Source organism: Heterocephalus glaber, unplaced genomic scaffold (assembly GCF_053883595.1).
Source record: "Heterocephalus glaber isolate CG9 unplaced genomic scaffold, H.glaber_assembly_v1.0 deba00001451, whole genome shotgun sequence".
Lineage (NCBI taxonomy): Eukaryota > Metazoa > Chordata > Mammalia > Rodentia > Bathyergidae > Heterocephalus > Heterocephalus glaber.
In genome coordinates this window covers 2,297,669-2,325,325 of record NW_028258301.1, presented here as the reverse complement: position 1 = coordinate 2,325,325, position 27,657 = coordinate 2,297,669, and the positions used below count along the sequence as shown (strand labels likewise).

At 34.5% G+C, this 27,657-nt stretch overlaps 1 protein-coding gene across 6 annotated transcripts in view; it reads right to left on the bottom strand.

Moving 5' to 3' along the window:
* The window catches only part of Faf1 (Fas associated factor 1), a 481,980-nt gene that overhangs the window by 265,157 nt on the left and 189,166 nt on the right, over positions 1–27,657 (bottom strand). For all 6 annotated transcript variants that reach the window (XM_004869274.3, XM_087214744.1, XM_021247907.2 and 3 more), the window contains one exon: positions 16,828–16,919. In XM_004869274.3, coding sequence (XP_004869331.1) covers positions 16,828–16,919 — 92 coding nt within the window. The remainder of the gene's footprint in view (positions 1–16,827; positions 16,920–27,657) is intronic.

Genomic DNA, 27,657 nt, shown 5'->3' with positions numbered 1-27,657 from the left:
TTGTTTCAGGTGTGGAAGTCTTAAATCCAAGATCTTTTTGAGGGCAACTATGCTATTATTCATTGGTATATCCACTGTCAACTAACATACTAAAATGTGATTCAATTTAATCCTATAAAGATTTAAGGAACAGTTTTGCATATTATTAATTGCAAATATCTACTGATTCTCTTTTTAATGTTTTTAGCCTGTTCCAAAGTGTTATATTACTCACAGAACTGGTTAAGAAAGGTTAACTAATTGCCCAAGGTCATGAAACTATAAAGAGAATATAGTTTGTAACTTATATTTAATTTTATGCCCTTTAAATCTAAGCTTCCTATTTCCCACAAAGCTGGGCTACTTAGGGAATAAAAAGATGAACAAGATATTTGCATGCTAGAAGTTCATAATTAATTTGTACATTCTATAATTATTTTACTTATATTATTTAGAATAATACAGGGACAAAAGACATAATCACTGACCTCAAGATAAATTATTCAGAGAGGTTCAAATAGATGTGAGGATGTAAAGAGGGGAGAGTATTTTGAAGTACTGCAAAGAAGAATGGACAGTATTTTGATAATTAGATATATGGGGGATGATTTCAGACAGATAGCTTGAACAGAAATGGAGATTGGAGACTATAAGGAAAAGTATATAAACTAATGAAGAAATGTAATAGAATATTAAGAAAGGTTTGTATTAGAGAAAAATCTGAAAAATATGAAGGACCTACATATTATGAAAGGCTTCAAATGGCAAACTAAGGACCTCAGTTCCAGACAGCTTGATTATATAGGTCCTTTATTCTTTACATATGTACCCATGCATATGTCTAATATTCTTAGTGCTTGCTTTCAAACAATTCCTTAGATATGTTTCTTATTCTTGACTGGCAGACTTGTGCTATAACTTTTCAGACTGGTTTGCTAAGATCACCATGAACTGTCAGACTATACTAGAAGAACAAAAATTTAGTCTAGTTCTCTAATTCCTACATTGCTGTGGGGGTGATATATTGGAGAGACAGAGTTAGAGAAACGACAGAAATGAGGAGGGAAGGCTTAAAACATATAGGACTCAGAGCCAGACTTGAATCCCAAATCCACTAGGGTTGGTTGTTTGACCTTGACAGGTAAATCATTCATTCTTTCAACAGTATTTATTGAATGTCTCCCATTTACAAGGCCCTATTTTAAGCAGTAAACTACTCTAAATTATCAGTTTCCTCTTTAGGAAAAAGATAATAATTCTTCCTTCAGAGTTATGAATAATAAATAAAAAGCCAAGTGGGAATATTTAGTGCATATTTTTTGCATAAGATGACCCATTATAACTTACTGAAAATAAAACAATTTTGAGAGGTACCCATATTTTAAAGATCTTACCATGACAATGAAACATCAACAAGAAGATCTACAGCACTTTTATGGTGGTTACTGTCTATGTTTTAGGAGTTTATACAGGGCAAAATTTTGTTTATCACTAAATATAACTGTGTATTGGACCTAATTTATCCAGACTAACAGTATTCCTTTTTATATAGTCTTATTAGGAGTTGAGCCACCACATGCATGATCCTAGAGAATGGTTTGTGTGGAGGAACAACTAAAGGTATTATCTTCACTTCAGATTCTACCCTGATCCATTCACTTAGTTATTAACAATAGCTAGTCCTAAACAATGGCCAGTCGTAAACACCATGTACCAGGCATTAAGAGCTTCATGTCAACTTATCAAGTTACTTTTTACAGATGAAGAAACTGATATTGTTACTTGCTTAATGTCATAAAAGTTTCCCAGGTCTAACTCCAGTGATTACATTCTTATGACTTGCCCTCCAGGTACCAGGAAGGTAAACCCAGTTAAGACTATATTTCTGCCTTCAATGAGTTTACTGAGGGATTAGCAGACCAGCATACTACAATTCACTATGTGCTATGTGTTAAGAACTCTAATATTAATTTTCCTAAGGTACTACAGAAACAAAAGAATATTTAAATTAGATCATGGATGCTGCCATAGAAGCGTATGAACTGCGTGCGTGCGTGCGTGTGTGTGTGTCTGTACACGTGAGAGAGAGAGAATCCCATGGTGATTTACATAATTTATAAAGACTTTATTGGCAAATTAATTATAACTGCTAAATCTAAAGGAATGAGATCATACAATGCTGGTGCCTTGGTTGTTGCATCCAGGAGCAAATCTCTCTCTTAACAGTGCCTCCTACTGGTTGGTAAGGAGAGTCATCCATAGTTAAGCCACCCTGAAGTAGTCTCTCTTACCTTCCAAATGCAGTTATTCATCCTCCTTCAACCTTTGATCTTTAGAGGCTAAGGATTGCCAACCAAAATAGTTACTTTTTTTTTTTTTTTTTGTACTGGGGATTGAACTCAGTACCTTGTGCTTCCAGGCAGGCGCAGTGCTGCTGAGCTACATCCCCGGTCCTCCAAAATAGTCACTTTAGAAATAATGAAATAATGCTGGGGATTTACCTCAGTGGTGCCGCTGCCTGCCTTGCAAGCACAAGGACCCAAGTTTGATCCCTGGTACCAAAAAAAACCAAACCAGAAATAATGAAATATATGCCCAGTAGTGCATGTCTGTAATCCCAGCACTGGGGACGCTGAGCTAGGACTGCTCTGAGTTTGAGGCCAGCCTGGGTTACACAATGAGTTCAAGACCAGCCTAAACTACATGGTGAGACTGTGTCTCAAAAAACAAAACAGAACAAAAATAACAATAATAATAATGAGAAACTTTTAAAATTTTTGTTTGATGTTGGAGATTGAAACCAAGGGTGGTTTGGCTACTGAGCTACATTCCCACTCCATTTTCAGACAGGGTCTCACTAAATTGCCAAGGCTGGCCTTCAACTTGTGATCCTACTGCCTCAGCCTCCTGAGTGCTGGGACTACAAACATGCTCCATCATACCTGATTGTTTTGGTTTTAAATGCCATGTTTTCTCCCCAATTCAAGGGAGAGGAAAAGGTAAAAGTCAATGTAGAAACTTTCAAGGCAGTTTGAAGTTTAACTCAATGCAACCAATGATTTTACATGATAGAACATATATTCTCTCCTCACTGATTTTAAATTTTATCTCTGTGACTTTTCTTTCAATTGGGACATTTGCACTTATCAACATAGACATGGGTTGCTTTCTACAAACAGATAAGGGCCATTAAAGCTAAACTACCCCTTGTTCTACCTTCAGATACAGACCGAAATTAATGTTTAAAACGTAATCAAAATCATATACCAGTTTCTGAGGTAGTTACTATTTGCAACAAAATGAAATAAAAACAAGCACTAACAATATTACGTTCTTAGTAGGCAAGGTACTAGACCTTTTATACATAGATCTTCTCATAATTCTTCCAACAAGTTTCTTACTTATTTTTTAAAACAGATGCAGTCTTGCTACAGTGGGAGGGCTGGCCCCAAACTCCTGTGCTCAAGCAATCCTCCTGCCTCAGCTTCTTAAGCAGATAGGACTACAAGAGCACATTACTATAGTCAACTAGTTTCTTAATTTTAAGACTGGGGGAAATGAGGTATCATATAAGACAGGGAAATCTAAAAAAATAGATAACCAATTCACTACAATTCTCAATATAACTAAGTATTAATACTGAAGCCACTCACACAGCTTTAGAAATAATTTCAGTAAAACATCTTTACTCTCTTCTTTGTCCACAAGTCTTGGGCTTCCAATACTCTTATTAGCAGAATATCATCTATGCCTGGAAAGATAATATTCCAATTTAACTATGAATATTTATCAAGAACACAGAAGTTACTCATAAAATGCCTGCTTCCTAGTCAATGTCAATGTAATTTTAATGGCTTAATTTATACATTTTACAGTCATCTCTTTTTTTGAATGAGGAAAATTATATATGGAAAACTTTAGTATATAAACTCCAATAAGTAAAACTGAGGCCCTAGCACAGGCATTTTTATAGATGAAAATATACAAAGCCATATATTATTAGCCTTCGTATGTCAAGTATTGATAAAATCAACAACACAGAGAAAACAAATGTAATAGTTCAGTCTTCATTGTCTTGACTGAGTTAACTTCACATTTAGAGAAGATTTCAGCAAGTCAGGAAAAAGCTTAAGGCTATCTTAATATATATGATGTAGTGATATTTTTAAGGTTAACTTAAGGCTACATTATGGTAGTAAAACAACTATTTTGATCACCAGATAGAGTTCTGTCACTAATTCCTGAAGAATGGCTTTCCTCATGCCATGCAGCAGCAAGCCCATTTTATAGGGTACCATATCAGTAAGGGAGTGTATCTTGAACCAAGAATAATAATACTAATTGAAAGATTTCCTCTCCCCCAATTCCCCAAATTCAGAATTCCTTTTCAACGTCTTCAGGGTGCAGATTTGGCCAGGGTGTTACCTATTAAAACATTACAGTAAAGTATAAATCTACCAAGATTAAACAACTTGACTAGAAAAGATAAATTCATACTTGGACTTTAAGTCTGTTACAGGCTTAAAGCGTGTTGTCTTCCCCAAAATTCATATATTAAAGCCTTAACTCCCATAATTTGGAAATAGATCTTTTGAGACATTAAGTTTATATGAGGTTATGAGGGTGGGGTCTTATGATGGCATCAGTGTTCTTAGAAGACTGAGAGAGACCACATCCTTTTCTCTTTTTAACATGTGAGAACACTGAAGAAGGAAGCCAGGATGAGGGCCCTCACCAGGAAATCAATGTGCTGGCACTTTGATCTTGGAGTTCATCCAGCCTCCAGAACTATAAAAAACACATCTGTTGCTTAAGCCAGCCTGTCTGTTGTATTTAGTTATAGCAGTCTAACATGACTAACGTAAGAGCTTTTAGGGCTTCTGTATTTATATAACTCAAGTAAAAAGCTATCATCCATTTAGTATAGGCTTCTATACCGGATGCTTGCTAAGTCACCTGTACACCCACATCCAAATTGAAATCTCCTTTACTAAAATGCAAGGCAGAAAACAGTATGTTTGTGTCAAAACTCATATAGCCTGGAGCCACTCAAGAATTGTGTATTTGTTGTATGTAAATTACATTTCCACTTTAAAAACTTAGCCATAAAAAGTATGCTTAAATAATCTAATAGCTATACTTTTCCCAGTTCAATGGGCTCAATATTTTTAACTTCAAAAATACAACACACTTTCTATTGGTGTAAATGGGAACTGTAGATTTGTTTCCATTGCTACTTAATAACATTGTCCAGTGACACTTATGAGTTGTCAGCAGTAAAATTTTACTTCTTAAACCAATGTTGAATGCGTAGTTAAGATGAGTAAAGTCACCAATACAGAGACAAAAAGTCTTGTTTCATTCCTGAGGCAGTATATGCTGTTTCTTTTCTTTCACTGGTTATTTTAAATAAAACTATCAATATAAAATGATTATCTGGTTCATTTAGATTAGATTTTATTTTTAAAATAGGGCCTGATGTTGAAGCAAAAATAGTAATTTTTTCAAACTACTGATTTTATTACGATAAATAATTTTAGAACACACTATTGAATCTTTCATTAATACTCTGCCATTTATATATTTCCAAAAGGCACTAAATTTTTTTCTCTTTTGTCTCTTAAATATTTTGTGATCTACAAGGATCTTTTTATCCTTTTAGATACATCAGATTTTAGATTAAAAATCATGACACATGGCAATTTAAATTTCTATTCTAAACTTACAGTCATATGAGCTCCTGTCAACAAAAGACCAAATTTACTATAATTATGGATTATTTACACTAAAACAAAATAAGAAATCAATATGTAAATGTAATGTTTGTTGTAGCTAATGCAGCCAGAAATGACAGATTAGGTTCAAATAGCAATCAGTTTGAAAATCTGGCACATATGTAAATGAGCTAGGGCCTTGATGTTTACATATGATTGTATTTCATTCAAGATTTTTAAATTGTCTCAGGAATAGCATAAAAATAAAATGTTAATCTTTGCACTATACATATGACTTGAGTTATTATCATAACTGAAACTAGGTTTTGTTCCTGTCCAGTTAAACATATACTAATAATTCTGAGCTACAGATTACATCATTCTTAATTAACACTCTGCTACAGTTGTTAACATCCTCCAAGACACCATGTTATCATCACCACAAGTTCTGTAACAATCTTAAAACCATGTTTAACAAAGGTTGGCCTCTTACTCTGCAGCTACTTTTAATTGCTTTCTTTGCTGGCAATTAAATATGTCTAGATAAACAAACATTTTGTTTCACGCAATTCCTAATAACATATTTCAAGATAATTTCAAAGTTTAGGTTGCCTTATATCTATAATTACTGTTTATCCACATAGTGATATATTTTATTAAAAAATAACCAATATATAAGATTAATAAAAATGTAATTAGTGGTGACAGTGATACATTGTGATTCATCAAGTAGTACATGGCAAAACTGTCAAAGCATAATTCCATGCATCTAGAAAAAATAAGAAAAACTTTATATTTACAGATATATTGATTTTTATTTCATGGATTACTGACCAAGTTTCTGGCTATCCATTAAATCAATCAGTTCCCCTAGTCATGAAGAATACCTGCAGTTCTTTTTCAAAGTGTGAGGCTAACAAGCTAATCCCAGTAGTCAGTGACCTATCAATAGGCAGTAAACTGTATAAATGGGTTTGGTACATCACTCTAATTAGATGTGTTGTGATCTCCATTGATGCTTTAATTGGAGACACATTTCTTTTCCATCCAGAATGCATAACTTTGGGGAAATGTCCTCTTCTGAAAATGAGACACTTTTAAGGAGCTCCTTATTAAGAAACATTTACCAAACAATACTTTCAAATTTCACTTTCACAACGTCTAACAATAATACTAGAATTAAATTTAAGTTAAACAGCAATCATGATAATGTGCTTCCAATAATCACTATATCAATGTACTATTGAGAAATGACAAGCTATTTTAAGAAACAAATATCAAATCTGGCATTGTTCACATTATAACACTGTTGACTTACAAACATTTTTGCAAATAAATATCCTTATCAAAAAATTGGTTTAAATATTTTACAAGAAAAATTACAATTAATTCATTCAAGATATTTACTTGCATATACAGTTTTCAGAAAGCTGTTACTTTATAGGCCACTTAACAGACTCTGCCACACCGTTAGAACCTCAGAGATGTTAAATATTAAAAAACAACCATGGGCCAGGGATTTAGCTCAGTGGCACCACGCCTGCCTCACAAGCACAAGATCCTGAGTTCGATCCCTGGTGCAAAATAAAAAACAAAAAAACCCCAAAAACAACCATGAGGAAAACACACTCAGAAAAATCACTGCCAAATAAACTGTAGTAAATTATTTGGCAAAAGAGTTTAAAACATATTTTTTTTCTAGTTTGAAAACAAAAATATTTATCCAGAGTTGGGGATGTAGCTCAGGGGTATACCTTTGCCTGGCAAGCACCATCCCCTGGGTTCATCCCCAGGAGTGCAAACAAACTTTATTCAAAGGAATACCCTATTGGCAGTGATTCACCTATCCTTGAGTGCTGCATCATTTGAGACATCCATTTAAGGAATTTATGAGGTGCAAATAGGAATCATAGGTTTGTTGCCACGGCTGCAAATATACATTATATGGTAAATGTTTAAATTAAAAAAAAATTATTACAGTAAGAGAGACATCACCCTTAATTCCCTCCTCAAACACTTCTCACCCCCCACTTGAGAACACATTTATCCCATCATTCTTACTGCTTTCTGAAGCAGTTCTACAGTGTCTGATCAAAAATGTGGTGAATACTGCTGCCAAGTGCCATCCAAAGAAAAATTGGGCTTATAAAAACATTATGGTATGGCATTATTTGCCTTATTCACTGACTAGTACCTTGTGACTTCTTGCTCTTTGCCAGAGTCAAAATGACCATGAAAGATAAATGTTTTGATGCAGCTGCGACTATACAACTAAAGGCACTGAAGAGGACTTCTAGAACCACTTCAGAAAGTGGCAAGAATTATGGGATAAGTGTATTTGAGAAGAAAGGAAGTGTTTTTGAGAGGGGATTCATGGCAATGTGTCTTTTATTGTAATAAATTCTTTCAAATGTAAGCATTTATTGTATTTTTAGATCATACCTCATATTGAACATTTTCTATGTGCCAGCAGGCACTGCTCTTAATTTATTTCACACATGAACTAGATACAAATGAGATTTGTTGTTCAAAAACCATATTGATTCTGACCCTTTGAAGAACCCTTGAGTTAAAGTTGAAACATCACTTCTAAGATGCTCATAGGCACTAGAATGAGTGAATTTAGAGGTAAGAGCCCCATGCATTCCAAATTCTGAGGGCCAGGGATTTAGCTCAGTGGTTCCAGCGCCTGCCTCGCAAGCGAAAGGTCTCGAGTTCGATCCCCAATACCAAAAAAAAACAAGCCAAATTCTGACTCATCTGTTAACCAGCTGTGTGACTTGGCAAAGAGAAATTACTGAGTACCTTTAATGTCCCCGGCCCAATGCTCACATATGCTATCTTATTTAATCACACCTGCCCTTCCCCAAACTTCTGGGTGACAGAAATAGTCATCTATGTTATCATAAGTGAAGATACTAAGGCCTCAATAGACTTTAATCTCTTCTTTCTATATCTCAGCTCGTCCAGTCATAAAATGAGACTGGATTATATAGATGACTGCTTTAGCTCCATTCGAAGAAAATATCCTACAGCATTATTCTCATTCTGAGTCACTGCTCAGAGATGTGGTAGAATATCCCAAAAAATGAAATAGTCAAGTACAGACAAAAAGGTAAAAGTATTACAAGGATTAATATTTGTGCAGATATTGTGACATATTAGAAAAACAGAAGCAGGGTGAGAACCGTTTGAAAGCAGCCTCAGAATTTCCTATTAAATGAATCCCACAACAATTCTTAGTTACTTTAAAAAAAAATTTTTTTTTGAATAATGGTGGCAGAAGAATGGCTAGGATAGCATGACAGAATGAGAGAGGTGGGAATGAGAAAAAGAAAAAAAGTACATTATGTTTATATGACTATCAACACGTCTACCACTCAAAGGATGGTATTTCTTTGCCAGAACAACAGCTAAGAGCACAAATAAATAATTATTACCATTGCTGATGGATGGTTTCAAAAAGCAGAAATAGAGAAGGGGTATCTCGGTTTTTCTCTTACTCTACAAAGCTTAATGGGCAGTGTATACAAATGTAGAGAGTTGGAAGAGACTGTAAGGATTATAAGAAGAACTTTTTTTGAGGGGGTGCTTTTCTTTCAGTCTTCTCTCTTTCACAGGGAGGATAAAATTTCTGCTCATGGGCTGGGGATTTAGCTCAGTGGTTTCGCTGCCTGCGGCGCAAGCACCAAGGACCCAAGTTCAATCCCCAGTACCAGAAAAAAAAAATTCTGCTCATGCTGATTTTCCCCCAGAAGGGAGAGGTTTAATAAGAACATTGGTAGCATTTTTTTATTCATTATAGATTTTCCCAGAAAAAGGAGCCAATAAGAATTATTCACAAGATCACAAGTTCTAGGTTAGATTTCACAGAAGGCAGGGATGAAACTGGCAGCTTCCTCTTCCACTTCTTGTGCCCCAATTCACTAAATTCTCTTCCATTTCTTACTTGCTATGGTAGGTACACCCTGGGCAAGACTTGTCTAAGCTACTGCGACTAGGCTAGTGAGGCAGGCCTGTTGCATCAATCCATTTGATTCTGAAGACCTAGCCATAACTCTTTCTATACACTACCAGAGAATATGAGTCCTAAGGTTTAGATTTGGAATGAGAGGTGAAAGATCTCACTTAAGACTAAGCCACATAATCCACTAGATATTGCCTGCATATTAAAGCAATTTTGTTTTTCACTTTGGCTACTGATTTTATGATATAATCCACTGCCAAGAACCCTACAAGGAAATAAAAGTGAGTGGTATCATGAATGCCAAAGAATCTAGAAACACCTCTTTATTTTCAGATAGTATCTGAGGCTCAGAGCAGAGTAGGGACCTTCCCAAAGTCTTAACAAAGATGGTGTGGTACAGTTGGGCCCAGAACTCAACGATTTTTGTTCACTACTCAACTCTTCCACAGCACCCACTCAGAAAAACTGTTAACAACCCTATTCCTGCTTAATTCAAGGTTAATGTCACCTGCTTTCCCATCAGTTTTCTAAGAAGGGAAAAAAGCCATCTACAGTGGACCCCTGACTCATGAATTCAATTCATTTGTGAGGGCTGGTTGTAACTCAAGTTGGTAAGGCTTCTCTACACAGCCTTCAAAGTCTCCTGTATAATTTTAGGCCACACTTTCTTCCAGGCAATGTCCTTAGAGAGACATTGGCCCGGGATTTCTCAATTAACCCACCACAGGAAAGGATGTTGTAACGTTCCTTCCAAAAATCTTTAAGGGGGCTGGGGATTTAGCTCAGTAGTTACATCGCCTACCTTGCAAGCTCAAGGACCCGAGTTCGATTCCTGGTACCAAAAAAAACAAAACAAAACAAAAATCTTTAGGGGTTAAATCTGTATCTGAGACCATTTGGAAGCACAAGCAGCTGGCATTTGGGTCATAACTCAAGACTTTGGTCATAAGTTAAAACTAAAATTCCAGTCATAACCCAAGTTGTTTGTATGTCAGGCTGGCTGTAAATCGAGAATCTACTGTATTTTAACAGCAATAATTTACTCAAATATCGTAAGAGTCTCAATTAGCAACCTGAATTTACTCTAACTTGCAGAAATAGCAAGTAATTCAAAGCTACAGTTAAGAGCAGCTTCACAACCCAGAAGCCATACAAGAAGCCCACATGCTGACCAGAAGATCAGAGCTCAACAATACCCTCATATTAAACAATTAAAATATTAACTGAAACTAAAACCCAGTACAAATAGGTCAGTCCAACAGTGAGACTCAATTATTATTTGTAAAAAGGACAACTATAAACAAGAGATACCATATTTGCTGTAATCTTGCCATAAAAATGAAGAAAATCTGGCTTAATTCATTGGTTTCTGAAAGCTTTGGTCTACGATTGTGATTATTGTATTTCTCCATAAAATTCTGTCAAATTTTGCTGACTTGTACACGTAAGTCCACTGCTGTCACATCTTGGATAACTGTCTCTCAATGCTCTTTGCCTCACATTTACTTTTATGTGATATTAATAGTTCTAAAAATTTCCTTTAGCTAATATTTGCCTGGGGTATTTGGAGCATCATTTTTCTGTCCTTTATTTTCTCATTTCTCTGTCATTTCTTTAAAATATTTTTTTAAAATTCAAATTGAGAGCTTCTGACTTTAATAGGAAAGCTTAATAGCTTTCTTTATGGAGATTTATTTTGCCATCATACTTTGTTTGCTATGTTCTTTGTTTTCCTGTACTTCTTTTTATTCTATTCCTACCTATTGATGTATTAACTAAGTTTCTCATTCTTTTTTTCTTCTAGAATTATAAAGGTTTTCTTTTTATCATTTACCCCCTTCCATTGTAATATTTCTGAATAGTTTTTTTTTTTAATATGGACTAAAGTTAATCAGTATCTCCAGCATTCTTCAAATAAAAACCTAAACAAGCACACTAAAGCATTCCCATACCCTCTTTTGGCCACCTCTTCCCCAGTTTCATGTGTTCAAATTTTTCCTATTTGTTGTCTCTTTCTCCTTTTACTTCCAATAATTGTCCAATCTCTTAACCTATTTTTCCCCTGCTAGTCTCTAATCTCTTAATATTATTGTTTCCCTTCTAGTCAAGTTTTCTGAAAATAATATTACTTCTGTATTTCTCATTTATCCCTTAAAATCTACTATAATCTAGTTATCATTTTCATCATGCTACCAAAAATGGCCTTAACAAGATCATCAATTACTTATATGCCCTACCCAATGACCTTTATGGTAATTATCACCAATTAGAATATACCTTAGTATTTTTCACTGTTTTTCATTTGAGACAAAAAATTATAGGCAAAAGCAGTTTCTTAGGAAGATATCGTAGTTCTAGACATTCAACTTTGGATTATACACAAGACACAAATGAAAAACTTCACAAGACAACTGTAAATTATCTATACATATCATAGAAATAGAAAGGTTGAGAGTACATGTCAGGAAGAAGGTTCAATAAGAGGAACTGCTGAGAACAGAACTCGAGAACATCAACATTTAGAGCAGGTGTAGAAAAGAAAACTTACAAAAAATACTAGATAAAGCACCCTGAGTTTTAGAAGGAATGTGAAGAATGAGTGGTATCCAAAGAAATTTTCTGTAAAGGACTGAATTTTCAAATTCATTATGAAATCCTTAATGAATAGATTATGAGTTTCTTGAGGACAGAGTTTGTGTTTATCTAGCAGTTTATCAAAAAAATCGCTGATAAACTGAATCTTCCCTATAATAATATGAAACAATTATAAGTTTCTCCCCTTTCTAATTTTACTATTAATTGTAGTTTAATTTATAGCTGTGCCACAGCAGCCTTACCCTTTCAATTAATTAATGAAATCTGGTTTATTTTTTAAAGAGGTTTAAAATGCTTTTCAAGTATTATAAAGATTATGATTAAAGAGTTCTTAAATTCTTAACAAGCTTTAAATTCTGTTTTCTGAAGAGCATAATTTACTTTAAAATCATTCTGAACTAATTCTAGGTATTCATACATTTATTCTGATGCTCTTGTACCTTTTTTTTTCCCCAGAAAGAAATTGTAAATAATGAAGACTCAATTCCTAGGCACCCCCTAGTGGCAGTAAAATTAAGTTTTTGTTTTGTTTTAGTTTGGATTGCTTTTTTTGAGACAGGGTCTCACTATGTAGTTTAGGCTGGCCTTGAACTTGTGGCAATTCTCCTGCCTCTGCCTCCCAAATGCTGGGATTGTAGGCATGCACCACCATGCCCAGCAAGTTTTTTTTAAAGAACACAGTTGGAGGTATAGCTTTCTGTCTCTGTAATTCTTGAGAAGATGGCTGGTCAGTCAGTAAGAGTATGTTACTTTATATGTCTTATTAAATTATATAATGTACTGTAAATAAGTGAATTTACAATGAAATTTCATAAATAATCTTGAGAATTAAAATAAGTGAAATATGCGTAAATGCCCTTCAAAGACTATATAATGATAAATTACAAGATTTTTAATAATAAAATCTCATTTAAGAGGACACCCTCCAATAAAGAATTTGCCTTTGGGACACAGCTTTGTGTATTCTGGCAGTTGTCTGAAAGCTATAGTACATGCAGCACAATCTTCTGAGTCAGAAGCATTTACTATTGACCTCAATCAATCTACATAAATTTACTAAGCATTTCAATTTTCTCAACTAGTCTAAACACTTCACTTTCCTTATCTACAAAAAGCCATTAAAATAGATCTTTATCCTTGCAGAGATGTTACAAGAATCAAGTTAATTTTAGATACAAGGAATTACTATATTACCATAAATAAATCATTTTAATTGTGCTTTGTAATTTGTGCTTTCACATATAATGTACTATAACTTACAGGGTTGTATAACTACTTCAAATGGAAATGATGCTCCCCATTTTATAAATTAAAAATTCTAAGGCCCTAGCCAAGCTCTGACTAGAATCCAGGATTTTTTTCATTATAGTTTGATGTATTTTATTGGGAGAGATGAATTACAATCATATTACTTTCCTAATTTCATCATAATAAATTGTTTAGGGGTGACACTACAATGCTAATGTTATTTAGATCCTTTAGAGAACATCAATACTTTATAAAAAAACAAACTAATGTCTGCCACTGCACTGAAGTTGGAATGGTGGGCTCTAGCAGATGTGTTCAGCACTGTAATTAACAGGCAGTTTATTGTCCAATTCCCCTTTATCTTCCAACATTAACTGAACTCATTTCAGAGAAAAACATTTTAAAGATCAATAAAGCTAGTTAAATATCAAAACGACCACCTAAATAAAATATACTGGTTTATGTTAAATGTCAGTTCTGAGATGGAGATAATATGTATATAAACTTTCCTGCTTTTCTCTATCAATTTTAGAAAAGTTCTATTCATATGACAATTCCCAAGAACCAGAATTACATTTTATTTTCTTCTTTGGAGATTATAAATTAGGCAACAAATTACAAATAAAATTTCTAAGAATTCACCAATTATAACAAAATTCTGTAAAAACAAACCAATTTGATTTATTATGGAGTCTAATAGAGAACAAGATTATTTGTGAATTATTTTTGTAATGTGATATGCTATGTAACTCTCTCTAGCAAATTGTTTTGGTACTCCACTATTTAGTTTAAGATGGCAACAGTTATTTTTATGAAACACCAAATAAAGTGAAAATCATAACTTAAAAATAATGATCACCATCAGCTTTTAAGTTTCTATATGGCCTTTTAAAAAAATTGTTTCCAGGGGCGGGGGTTAAAAAAAAAAAAAATTGTTTCCATGAGGGCTGGGGACATGGTTTAGTGGTAGAGTGCTGGCCTACCATGCCCAAAGCCCTGAGTTCAATCCCAGCACCAATCAATCAATTGAACTGATTCCATGAAATAAGTATTGAAGATGTGTGTTATAAAATGTATTTTATTTTTACAGAAAGATACAGTAGTTAAAACAACAAGAAATAAAGCCTAACATTTTAGTTAGATTTTTAGAGAATGTGTACTAATATGACTTTTACAATACCAGGAATCTCCACAGGCCCCTCCTCACATTAGCTCTTCTGTTTGACTTTTAATTTTTTTTTTCCTTACTGCTCAAACACAAGAAACAGTGTTATTATAACTTGGTAAAAATCCACAAAATCAACTAGAAATTTTCTTCAAGTATCTTTCTTTAAGTTCTCATTCTCTACCAACACAACCATTTCATAAAGCTGTAGGCCCCTACTTGTCTAGGGACTGAGTGACTGGCAAACAGAGGTCAGCCACATGGCAATGAAGAACATTTTCATTGGTCCAGGAAGACATTTTGATAAATCCACTTAATCATGCTACTAGAAAGCACTAGATCACAGTAATTTCTCCTGTCTGCTTTTAATTATGTGGATTACATATTATACAACAGTGATTATACTTTGTTAACTAAATTACAAAATAATATTCCACCTGACTAGATACAGAACCATACCCATAACTGTCCCAGAATGTAATCTCACCTGAGATTTAAGTCAATGTTACTATAAACACAAGGTCCACCCATTTGTAGCTTGTAATTTTGAAATAGTATGCAGATTCCAGGTCCCATTAACATATCACGTAAATATAGAAGATAAAGAGCAACACAAAAAACGAACTACTAACAGACTATCAAATACAATTATGTTAGATTTAATATTCTAGTTTAGTAATTTCTACTATGGTAAAGACATATGCAAAAAAAACCCCACTTTTTTTTCCTGTTACCTACAAAAAATGAAAGTATTTTGATAGGTATTTGGGGGAAGGGATTAGGAACAAAGTTTAGAGAGCAAAGTTTTGGGATACAAATATCTCTGCTTAAAAACAAAACAAAAACACCAAATTGTACTAAGAAGAGAAAAATGTGTATAAAAACTGAAAATCTAAAATCAACATACACATAATTCTGTGATTATACTGTACAAAAAGAAGCATAATCAGTTACTATAGATCGCATTGCTTACAGCAATAATAAATTTTTTTATTAAGTTTATTTATTGGTACATTTTAGGTATACAATATAGTTACATTCATCATTGGGATCTTGTACTTTTACATGATGTATCTTGGTTCTTATTTTTTCCTCATTCCTGGCCCTCCCTTCACCCCCTCCACCCTTCCCTATTTACAAATAATTTGTTTCCATTTTTTTCCTTTTCTCATATGTTTTCTTTTCCCTTCTTTCTTTTCCCCTACCCCTCCCATTTCCCCTATTCCATTAGACCTTTTCCTCCTATTCCACAATATCAATTATACATTTTGATCCTTATTTACACTTTTAGTTTTTCACACCAGAGAAACTTTTCGGTATTTACATGTGTGTCCTATTTATTTCACTTAACAGTACAGCCTCAATGTAGTAATAATAAATTTAAAGTACAATTAAATATTAAAGTCAGCCAGGCACAGTACTGTACACCTGTAAACCAAGCTATTCAGAAGGTTGGGGAAGGAGGATTGCAAGCTTGAGGCCAGCATGGGCAATGTAGAGACTCTGTATCAAACATAAAATGAAATTTTTAAAAAGGTTTGAAGGTATAGCTCAGTGTTCTCTGGGTTCAATATCTAGCACCACAAAATAAAATACAATCAGTTGATTATTCTATAAATACACTGACTCCCATTATGAAAACTGAAACAAACAATGAGCACCTTTATTCCAAATAGAGAAAATCTTTTTCCTCCCTAGTGCTAGGGATTGAACTCGGGCTTCGTACAGCGGGGCAAGCCCTCTACTACCAAGCCACACCCCAAACCAAGAGAAAAGCTTTATAAAAACTTTACATTAGTGTTATTCCACAGAACTGGGAAAGCGTCCCCAGAGTATGCCTTCTTTAGCAATGACAAGTTGGGGTTCCAATTATTCTTTATCTTCCCTCTAACTCTAATCCTTCCCCTCCAATCAAAGAGCCATTTTTAGTATTTTTAATATAGTACTAGTCTTTTGCTACAGATTGTCTTTGGATAAGAAGATTCCACCACTAAAACAACTAATTGTTCAGACCCAATAGTTTGAAAACTGATATACTTAATAGTTGCTGGTAAGTTAAACCTTCCATGAGATTTTTACCTGGTTTATTTTGATGTTTATGCACAGTTTAAAGCAACAGACTTTTCAATTCAGATTCCCAGAAAACACAAACACCTTACCCAGCATGACTAGATGATGAAGGTGGTGGCAAATCTGGTGTAAGGACATAAAGACTGTTGTTTTTTGGCAAATGTAGCGATTTTAAGACCGTCTGAAAAAGAAAAACAAAACATTAATTTTTTATAGTTTTTGAAAAATTGGCAAATTTGTAATTTGATTTGTAGTTTTTCATTTTTTGGTAATTTCCTAACTGGGGCAATGCAGAAGAATTGCTGAATCCAAATAACCCTGGATAGGCCCGGAGATTTAACACAGTAGTTTCGCCGCTTGCTGCGTAAGCACAAAGACCGGAGTTCAATCCCCGGTACAAACAAACAAACAAACAAATAACCTTGGGTGGATATATATAATATATTATATATTTAATTATAAATAATAAATATAATTATAAATATAAATATATAATAATAAATATATAATATATAATATATTATATATAATAAATTAGTACAAGTCTGAATACTAAAATATTATTTAGTTCAAGAAGAGATACAAGTAGACAACACAACTGGGAATAATTAATTTCTTTACAGAAGAAGTATATCCTTGTAACAGGTGCTTCATTCCAGAATATTATGGTAAAATTTAGCAATGCAAGTTTTTAGATATGATTAGAGTTAGAAAAGATCACAGAAACCACTGCTAGCCAATTACGATGAGGAGCTACCATAGCCCAAGAGGTTACATAACTTGGATAAGGCTTCCAAGAAGCTTTACTTTTACTCTACATATCTTTTTTGAGGAAAAAATGGAAACAAAGTCTCTGTAAATAGGGAGGGGTAGAGGGGTTGAAGGGAAGGCAGGGGAATGGGGAAAAAAATAAGAACCAAGATACATCATGTAAAGGTACAAGTTCCCAATGATGAATGTAACTGCATTGTATACCTAAAATGTATCAATAAACTTAACAGAAAAAAAAATAAATAACTAAACATCTTTAATTTCTTTGCCACAAAACTCAAACATTCCAAACTCCCAATCTGATGGTAAATATTTCCCAAATTTTCAGACAGCAATACATATTAGAAAATAGAGTTTAAATCTTTACATTATAAGTTAGGAAATATACTCATTCAACTGTATCTATCTATCTATCTATCTATCTATCTATCTATTTATTTATTTATTGTAGTACTGGGGACTGAACCTAGGGCCTCAAACTGAACTACAGCCACAGACTTTTTTATTTTTTGGCGGGGAGGAGTGGGGTTTAGGGTCTCCCTAAATCATCCAGACTAGGATTGAACATGAGATCCTTTCACCTCAGCTGCACAGAGTACTGGGATTATAATCATGTGCTACCACACTCACCTTCAATAGGTATTTATTTTTTGGTTTTTTTGAGATAGGATCTCCCTGTGTAGTTCAGGCTACTCTCAAACTTGCAGTATCCTCCTGATTCAGCTTCCCCAATGCTGTCCACCATAATGCCCAGCTTGAAGCTTACATTTTAGTAAGAATAAATAAAGTAAGTAACCTATGTGGTTGAATATTAGGAGGGGTTTTTTTTCTTCCTTTTTAAGAGGAAGCAAGGAAGATGGATAAAGAATACAAGGTAGGGGAGCTTTGCAACTTTAAATTGAGTGATCAGGGTAGGTCTCACTTAAAGAACATGACATTTGAGGAAGGACTTGAAGGGTAGGAAGGAAAAAAAGCATGATAATAGAGGCAAAGATTATTTTAGGCAAAGGGAAATAGTCTGTATAAAACATTTAGGAACAAGAAGGAATCCCATGTAAATAGACCCAAGTAAGTACTGGTAGGAGATGGGTCTCAAAAGTAGCAGTTATGGTGCTGAAAGAAAATGTACTGAGGCATTAATGGTTTTGACTCTAACTCTGGATAAGAGTAACATGTGGCACCATGCCTGCCTTGCAAATGCAAGGTTCTGAGTTTGATTTTCGGTACAAAAAAAATTCTTCCCTCAAATGAAAGAAACAGCGTTGTGTTTAAATGATAATAATCTCCTAAAGTAATTACTGATGATACAGGATAGGGAAGAGTTAGTGTGAAGTCCCTGAATAGGGAGAGGGAATGCAGAATGTAATCTAAAGCAAAGGTGGATATTTGATCTTAGGAGCCTGAATAACACAAGAAAAAGGAGTATGTGGGTAAGATGCAAGTAAGTAACAAAGAGAGACTGGGGAGTTTGTGGAAATACTTTTGTGATTACTTCTGTCAGTGAAACCAAACAGGAAAGAACAAAGTTCCTCAGCTAGAGAATGAAAAAGAGGGGTTTTGAAAGTCTGAGGAGAGAATAATTATTTAGGAGAGTATAGATAAACCAGAAAGATATACTATGACTGCCTAGTAACAATAAGCGGTTCTCTAAAGATCATGGTCATAAATTTAAAGATATACCAATTGGCATGATTTTGTTTGTCTTGCCACATATTGCTGTAAGGCACAGACTAGACAGAGAGTTGGGTTTAATCCAGATAAGGAAGTTGAAGCTATACACAATATAATAACAGGCCATAAAATTTAACCTGCTGAAGGAAAGGAGGACATGATAAAGGTAATAATGATCATGAAAAGAAGGCAGAAATAATAAATTGGAGGATAGGTTGGGCCCAAGAACTTTTAGAGTTAGAATACTAAAGGATGAGAGGTTAAACAAAAAAAAAAAGAATAAGGAACTTCAATTGAGATGACAGTTGTCATTATTAATAAATGATAAGACTACAGATCTGATCTTTGTAAGGGAGTTATTGACATAACTAACAAACCAAGGTACTGGAAGAATCACTTAAAAAGATATTAAAATTATTAAGAGAGAGATCAATTGCAAACCAGGAACTATAAGTCTTTAGGAAATGAGGGACAATAACGTCAATAAGTAGGTGATATAATCTTTTCACATCAAATTCAAAGCTGAAGGAATTTTAGAAAGGAAGGATAAATAGAGGTCTAGAAATGAGGAACAGTGAGGACATATATCTTGCCACCTATTCCAGTGACATAAGGGCTGCTAGGAAATAAACTAACACTAAGAAGGGTACAGAGAAACAATGAACTTAGGAAGACTGATTTCATTCGGGAGAAGATAGTAAAAGCAAAAGTTTGATGACAGAAGAAATTTTGGTAATGATGAATTACTTCAATAGGGCACAGAAAAAAGATTTAAGGCATTGTAGAGGAACAAGTATAAAGACAGGAATGGGATGTGCAGAGACTATAATGACTAAGTGAGAAGCAACCTGGAAATCTTAAACTACTTGCTCTGATTGGCACAAATATGGAGAAAAGGTGCAATGAAATTAGTTCTGGTTGAATCAAAACAAATAATAATGGAAGACTAAAGGCGTTAGAAAGGAAGGAATGGATGTTTAAAATTCTTCTTAACCCTGCAGAGGTGGCAAGAACTCGTAGAGAAGGGTGATCTTACCCAAGCAGAGAACATGAGGAACTTACTACTCGACTCCTCTATGTAAGGGCCCATCCTATCAAGTATACAGTCTTACTTCAAGGGCACTAAGTCTTAACTTGGAACTCATATGTTACTTACATGTTAAATAAAAAGAAATTCCATTAAAACTTACAGTACACTGATATTTTTTATTCTATTATATTTTTTCTCCTTTTTAAAAAAATGCTGGCTATAAGCAGATTCAGTTAACTTCATAATTTAATAAGGGGTTGTAATCCATGGTTTGAAAAAACACATGGTATCAGGAAATTACCCATAATTCACCATTTACCAAGAGACGCTTAATTCCTGGAATTTTGTGAAATGCTCAATGTCCTTTTGAAGGTGATGAATTATCTCTATAGAGTTAGATACAAACAAAACATATACACATACATATAGGCAAGCTATTTTTTCTTTATTTTACTTTGTAGATTATAAATAAATGCTTACTCAGTCTTAGTATTTGTTCAGGTCATTATTGTCTTTCTGTCATACTATTATCCGAAGATTTTAAATTAAATCTACCCCACTAAACCTCAGTGACAAGATTCAATAAAACAGACACTTGATTTAGTTCACTTATTCATATATTCATCCCATAAACATTTACCTGATGCCTATTTTGCAAGACACTGGATATACAATGATCAAAGAAATAGACTTGGTCCCTCTACTAATGGTGTTATGATGCAGAATCCTGGGATGGAAGCCAAATTAGGTACAAAGGCCTGCTAAAAAAAGTTACCATTAAGCAGAGACTTAAAGGATGAAAAAGAGCTACCCAAGTGAAGATTGGAGGTAATGTATTCTGTCTGTACAGTTGAATAGCATCTGTTGGATTAGAGATGTAAAGAGTTTGAGCCTACTAAAAGATTTTTAAACAAGATACAGCATGAAAGATAAAGATAAAAAAGATTTACAGTGAAGTTGTGGAGGTAAAAAATGAGTAAATAATATACCTTTTAAACTACAGTGAGTAGTATGAATTTTATTTAAAATGTAATTAAAATCATGTTTTAACAACAGAGCAATATAATTCAATTTATGTTTTTCAAAGATTGTTCTAGATGGTGTATGGAGCATGCACTGGAAAAATCCATGAAGCTGAGAAAACAATAATGAAGTCATCACATTGATCTAGGCAAGACGGATCAATGGCCTAAAATAGGCAATTACAATAAAAACACTGAGAAGTAGTATATTGAGATATGTTTTGGAGACAGAATCTATAGGACTTATCAAAGAATTAGGTATAATAAGAAATAAGACAATGACATCATTTTTTGAGTGAGTAATAACTATTAAATACTACTAATTATTGGGGAAGATTGGCAGAAAAATAGCAGAGGAAGAAAAACCAACAGTTCCATTTAAAGCATGTCAAGTTTGTGATGACAATAAGATATGAAAATACAAAAGTTAATTACTAATTTGGATATGTGAATTAAGAGAAGTATGAGCTGGAAATGTAAATTTGGAAGCAATCAGAATATTAATGATATAGGAATAGGAAAAATCATCTAGGGAAGAGTACATAGAAGTAGGTAACTGAAAGAATTATTTGTAACAAACACTACGTCCAAATATTAGAATACACTGCTTAGAGAACATATTCAAAATGATAGCACATGCACAGTGGCATGTTCCTGTAAGAAAAGGTACTTGGGAGGCTGAGGTAGGGAGCAGAAGGATCAACAAGTCAGAGGCTAACCTGAGCAACAGAGCAAGAGTCCATCTCAAAAAACAAACGAAGAAAAAGAAGACTGGTTTTCTCTTCACAAATGACTGAAAATGCCATGCAAGTCTGTTTTATACCCATAGGTTTCTATGAATGAATAAATAAAATAGCTTTGTAAATTATTTCATTTATTATTTAGAGGAATTATTTCATTCCTCTCTCTTTCTCTCAGAGATAAGAGTCTTGCTATGTATCTTATTCAGACTGCCCTTGAACTCACTAACTGGCCTTAAATTCCTGGTGATCCTCTTGCCTCAGCCTCCCAAGCGCTGGGATTGCAGGCATGTGGCACCATGCCTGGCTAGTATTTTTCTCTTTTAATGGACATATGAATTAGAATAGCCTGGAACTTGGGGATAGCTCAGTGACACAGAATTTGTCTAGCACTCACAAAGCCTTGGATTTGATCCCCAGCACTATAAAAACAAAATAAAACAACACCAACCATACAGCACCAAGGGTTAGCAAACTATGGACCATGGGACAAACCTAGCCTGCTGCTTATTTTTACATGGTCTGTGAGTTAAGAATGGTTATTACATTTTTAAACGGTTGGGGGGATCCGAAAGAATATTTCATAATGTAAAATTACATAAAATTCAAATTCCTGTGTCCATAAACAAAGTCATACTGAAACATAGCTATGCTTGGACTTTCACATATTTTGTATAGTTGTTTCTGCTCTTCCAGAGTAGAACTGAGTAGCTGTAGCAGAGACTGTATGACCCATAACGCCTAAAATATTATTTCCAGGCTTTATATAGTTTGCTAATTAATAATATAGCACATCACTAACTTGTATCTAAACTTATAAATATCTCACTAACCTGAAATTGTAGGTAATAACTCACTGAAATACTCAAACATTTCCATTTATCAAAGGAACCCACACATAAGTATGATTTATAAGCATAAACAAAGAACTGAATCAAAAATTGAAAATTCTGTTTGTACTGAGCATTAGAAATATTGACTGAGTAAAAGTGTGAAAAGATTTAATAATTATTTTCACCTCAAACATATAAAACTTTAGAGTTAATTCATTTCTATTGCTCCTTTCCCATTTTCTCTATTAAAGAAAAGGTGTGTGAAATATTTTATACCTGATACTACTAGTGGGTTCCTAAGAATCACTACTACCTAAACACTGCAATACTCTGCAAACTCTTTTTTTTTTTCAGTTCATAGTATTTTCCAATTTTATTTGACTTTAATCCTTGAATATTTTCTAATTATCTTTCTTTGATTTATATTTTATTTTTTCATTTTTTTGCACTTTATTAAATTCTTTGATTGATACATTGTAGGTATACAACACAGTAACGTTTCTCATTGGGAATTGTACCTTTACATAATGCATCTTGGTTCTTATTTTTTCCCCATTTCTAGCCCTCCCTTCACCCCCTCCACCCTTCCCTATTTACAAAGACTTTATTCCCATTTTTTCCATTTCTCATCATTTTTCCTTTCCCTTCTTTCCTTTCCCCTGCCACTCCCACTACCCCTACCCCTACCCCTTTGGACCTTTTATTCCTATTTTGCATTATCGATTATTCATTCTAATCATTGGTACATTTTAGGTATACAATATAATGACATTCATCATTGGAAATTTGTACCTTTACATAGTCTCTCTTGGTTCTTATTTTTCACCCTTGCCCAGCCCTCCCTTCAACCCCTCCAGTCCTCCCTATTTACAAAGATTTTCTTCCTATTTTTCCATTTTCTCATATTAATCCCATTCCCTTCTATCCTTTCCCCTACCCCTCCCACTTCCTTTCCCTTTGACCCTTTTCTTCCGATTTCACAATACCTATTATACATTTTAGTCCTTATTTACACTTTCAGTTTCTCACACTAGAGAAACTATTCGATATTTATACATGTGTGTCCTATTTATTTCACTTAAGAGTATTGCCTCAATGTGCATCCACTTAGCTATAAATGTCTCTAATTTCTCATTTTTGATGGCTGAGTAGTACTCCATTTTATTTTTAAAAACCACATTTTCTTTGTCCAGTCTCCAGTTGATGGGCATTTGGGCTGCTTCCAAGTTTTAGCTATTACAAACTGCGCTGCTATGAACACGGGTGCACATATATCACTGTGGTATGATTCTTTTAATTCTTTGGGGAAGATCCCCAGCAGTGGAATAGCGGGGTCAAATGGGACTTCCAGTCCTAGTTCTTTGAGGTATCTCCATACTGATTTCCACAGTGCTTGCACCAGTCTACACTCCCACCAGCAGTGGAGCAGGGTTCCTCTTTCCCCACAGCCCCGCCAGCATTTATTATTGGTTGATTTCTTGATAGCAGCCATTCTTTCTGGAATGAAGTGGAATCTCAGCGTAGTTTTCATTTGCATCTCTCGAATGACTAGTGATGTTGAACATTTTTTCATGTATTTATTTGCTATTTCTACTTCTTTGTCTGAGAAATGTCTGTTCATTTCAGATGCTCATTTTTCGACTGGGTCTTTAAATTTGGGAGGTCTGATCTTTTTAAGTTCTTTATAGATTCGAGATAGTAGACCTTTGTCTGAGGAAGAGCAGGTGAAGATGTTTTCCCACATTGTGGATTGTCTCTTCACACTGCTGGTGGTTTCTCTTGCTGTGCAGAAGCTTTTTAATAAGAAGAGATCCCATTTGTTGATTGTTTGTGCTAGTTCACGAGCAACTGAGGTTTTGTTCATAAAATCTTTTCCTACACCTATGTCTTCAAGGGCTCTACCTAACCTCTGTTCCAACTGGTTCAGAGTTTCTATTTTAATATTTAGATCTTTAATCCATTTTGATTTTAGTTTAGTGCATGGCAAGAGATATAGGTCTAGTTTTAATATTTGGCAAGTTGAAGCCCAATTTTTCCAGCACCATTTATTAAAGAGGCTATCTTTCCTCCAGGGAGGGTGTTTGGCTCCTTTATCTAAGATGAGATGGCTGAGTGTGTCTGGAGTTGTTTCTGCATCTTCTAATCTGTTCCACTGGTCCTCAAGTCTGTTTCTTTGCCAGTACCATGCTGTTTTTATCACAGTAGCTTTGTAGTACAGTTGCAGGTTGGGGGTTCTGATACCCCCTGCCATGTCTCTGTTACCTAGAATTGCTTTTGCTATTCTGGGTTCCTTCTTGCTCCAAATGAATTTTTGGATTGTTTTCTCGAGGTCTATGAAGTATGCTGCTGGGATCTCAATTGGAATTGCATTAAATCTATATAGCAGTTTTGGAAGTATGGCCATTTTCACTATATTAATCCTTCCTACGCAGGACCAGGGGATGTCTGTCCATTTTCTGATATCATCTTCAATCTCTCTTTTCAGAGTGCCATAGTTTTCAGAGAAGAGGTCTTTGATTTCTTTCGTTAGGATGATTCCTAGGTATTTCAGTTTTTTGGATGCTTTTGTGAAAGGAATTATTTGCCCTATTTCTCTCAGTGAGTCTGTCATTCGTGTAGAGGAAAGCTATTGATTTTTGTGTGTGGACCTTGTAACCAGCTACTTGACTGAATTTGGTTATTAAGTCTAGAAGACTTTTGGTAGAGTTCTTGGGGTCTTCTATATAGTATCATGTCGTCTGCAAATAATGACAATTTGACTTCATTTCCTATCTTTATTCCTTTTATTTCTTTCTCTTGTCTAATTGCTGTGGCTAATGTTTCCAGAAGTATATTGAACAAGAGTGGTGATAGTGAACATCCTTGTCTTGTTCCTGATTTGAGTGTGAAGGATTTCAGGTTTTGACCATTTAGTATGATATTGGCTGTTGGTTTTTCATAGATGGCTTCTATCTGTTTGAGGTAGAGATCATCTATTCCAATTTTTTGTAGGGTTTTTATCATAAATGCATGTTGGATTTTGTCAAATGCTTTTTCTGCGTCTATGGAGATAAACATATGGTTTTTCTCCTTGGCTCCATTGATATAGTGTATTACATTCATTGATTTGCGTATACTGAACCATCCCTGCATCCCTGGGATGAATCCCACTTGATCAGGGTGTATGATCTTCTTGATGATCTTCTGCATTCTGTTTGCCAGTATCTTATTAAGGATTTTTGCATCTATGTTCATTAGTGAGATTGGCCTATAGTTCTCTTTTTTAGTTGGGTCTTTCTCTGCTTTGGGGATCAAGGTGATGCTTGCTTCCAGGAATGAATTTGGGAGTATTGCTTCCCTTTCAATTTTGTTGAAGACTTTAAACAGTAGTGGCAGCAGTTCTTCTCTAAATGTCCTGTAGAACTCAGCAGTGAAGCCATCAGGGCCCAGGCTTTTCTTAGTTGATAAATTTTTAATTATGTTTTCCATTTCATTGATTGGGTTGTTCAGAATTTTTAGGTCTTCTTCATTCAACTTTGGTAATTCACATGTATCTAGGAATCTGTCCATTTCCTCTGTGTTGTCCATCTTATTGGCGTATAGGTTCTGGAAGTAGGTATTGATGATCCTCTGAATTTCTGCTGGGTCTGTTGTAATTTCAGCCTTTTCATTCCTAATTGCATGGATTTGGGCCTTTTCTTTCATTTTTCTGATAACATTGGCTAAGGGTTTGTCAATTTTGTTGATACTTTCAAAGAACCAACTCTTGGCTTCATTGATTTTTTGTATTGTTCTCTTCGTCTCCATTGCATTGATTTCTCCTCTGATCTTTATAATTTCTTCCCTTGTATGAGCTCTGGGGTTGTCCTGTTCTTCTTTTTCTAAAAGCTTGAGGTTCAGCATCAGGTTGTTTAATTGGGCTCATTCTGTTTTCCTAATATGCGTATTCAGTGCTATGAATTTCCCTCGTAAGACTGCTTTCATTCTGTCCCATAGATTCTGATATGTTGTACTGTCACTGTCATTTAATTGAAGGAACTGTCTGATTTCTTCTTTAATTTCCTCTGTGACCCATTGGTTATTCAGAAGTGTGTTGTTCAATTTCCATGTGTTTATGACATTTTTTGAGTTTCTTTTGCTATGGATCTCCAATTTCATCGCGCTATGGTCTGATAACATACAGAGGACAACTTCAATTCCTTTGCACTTACTTAAACATGTTCTATGTGTGAGTATGTGGTCTATTTTGGAGAATGACCCATGTGCAGCTGAGAAGAATGTGTATTCTGATTTTGTGGGGTGGAAGACTCTGTAAACATCTGTTAAGTTCATTTGTTCAAGAGTTCAATTGAGTTCTAGTATTTCATTACTTATTTTTTGTCTAGTTGATCTATCTATTTGTGACAGTGGGGTGTTGAGGTCCCCCACTACAATTGTATTAGTGCATATATGACTTTTCATGTCCATCAGTATTTGTTTTATATAGTTGGGCGCACTAGTGTTTGGTGCATAGATATTTATGACTGTCATCTCTTCCTCTTGGATTGTTCCCTTTACAAGGATGTAGTGTCCTTCTTCATCTCTCTTAATCAGTGTTGGTTTGAAATCTACTTCATCTGCAAAAAGGATAGCTACTCCTGCTTTTTTTCAGGTTCCTGTCACATGGGGTATTGTTTTCCACACTTTAACTTTCAGTCTATGAGTTTCCTTGTGAATTAAGTGTGTTTCTGGTATGTAGCATATTGTTGGATTTTGCTTCTTGACCCATTCTGCCAGTCTATTTCTTTTGCTTGGTGAATTGAGACCATTAACACTGATGGTTATAACTGAAATGTATTGACTTGTCATTACCATGACTTTTTCTTTTTGTTGG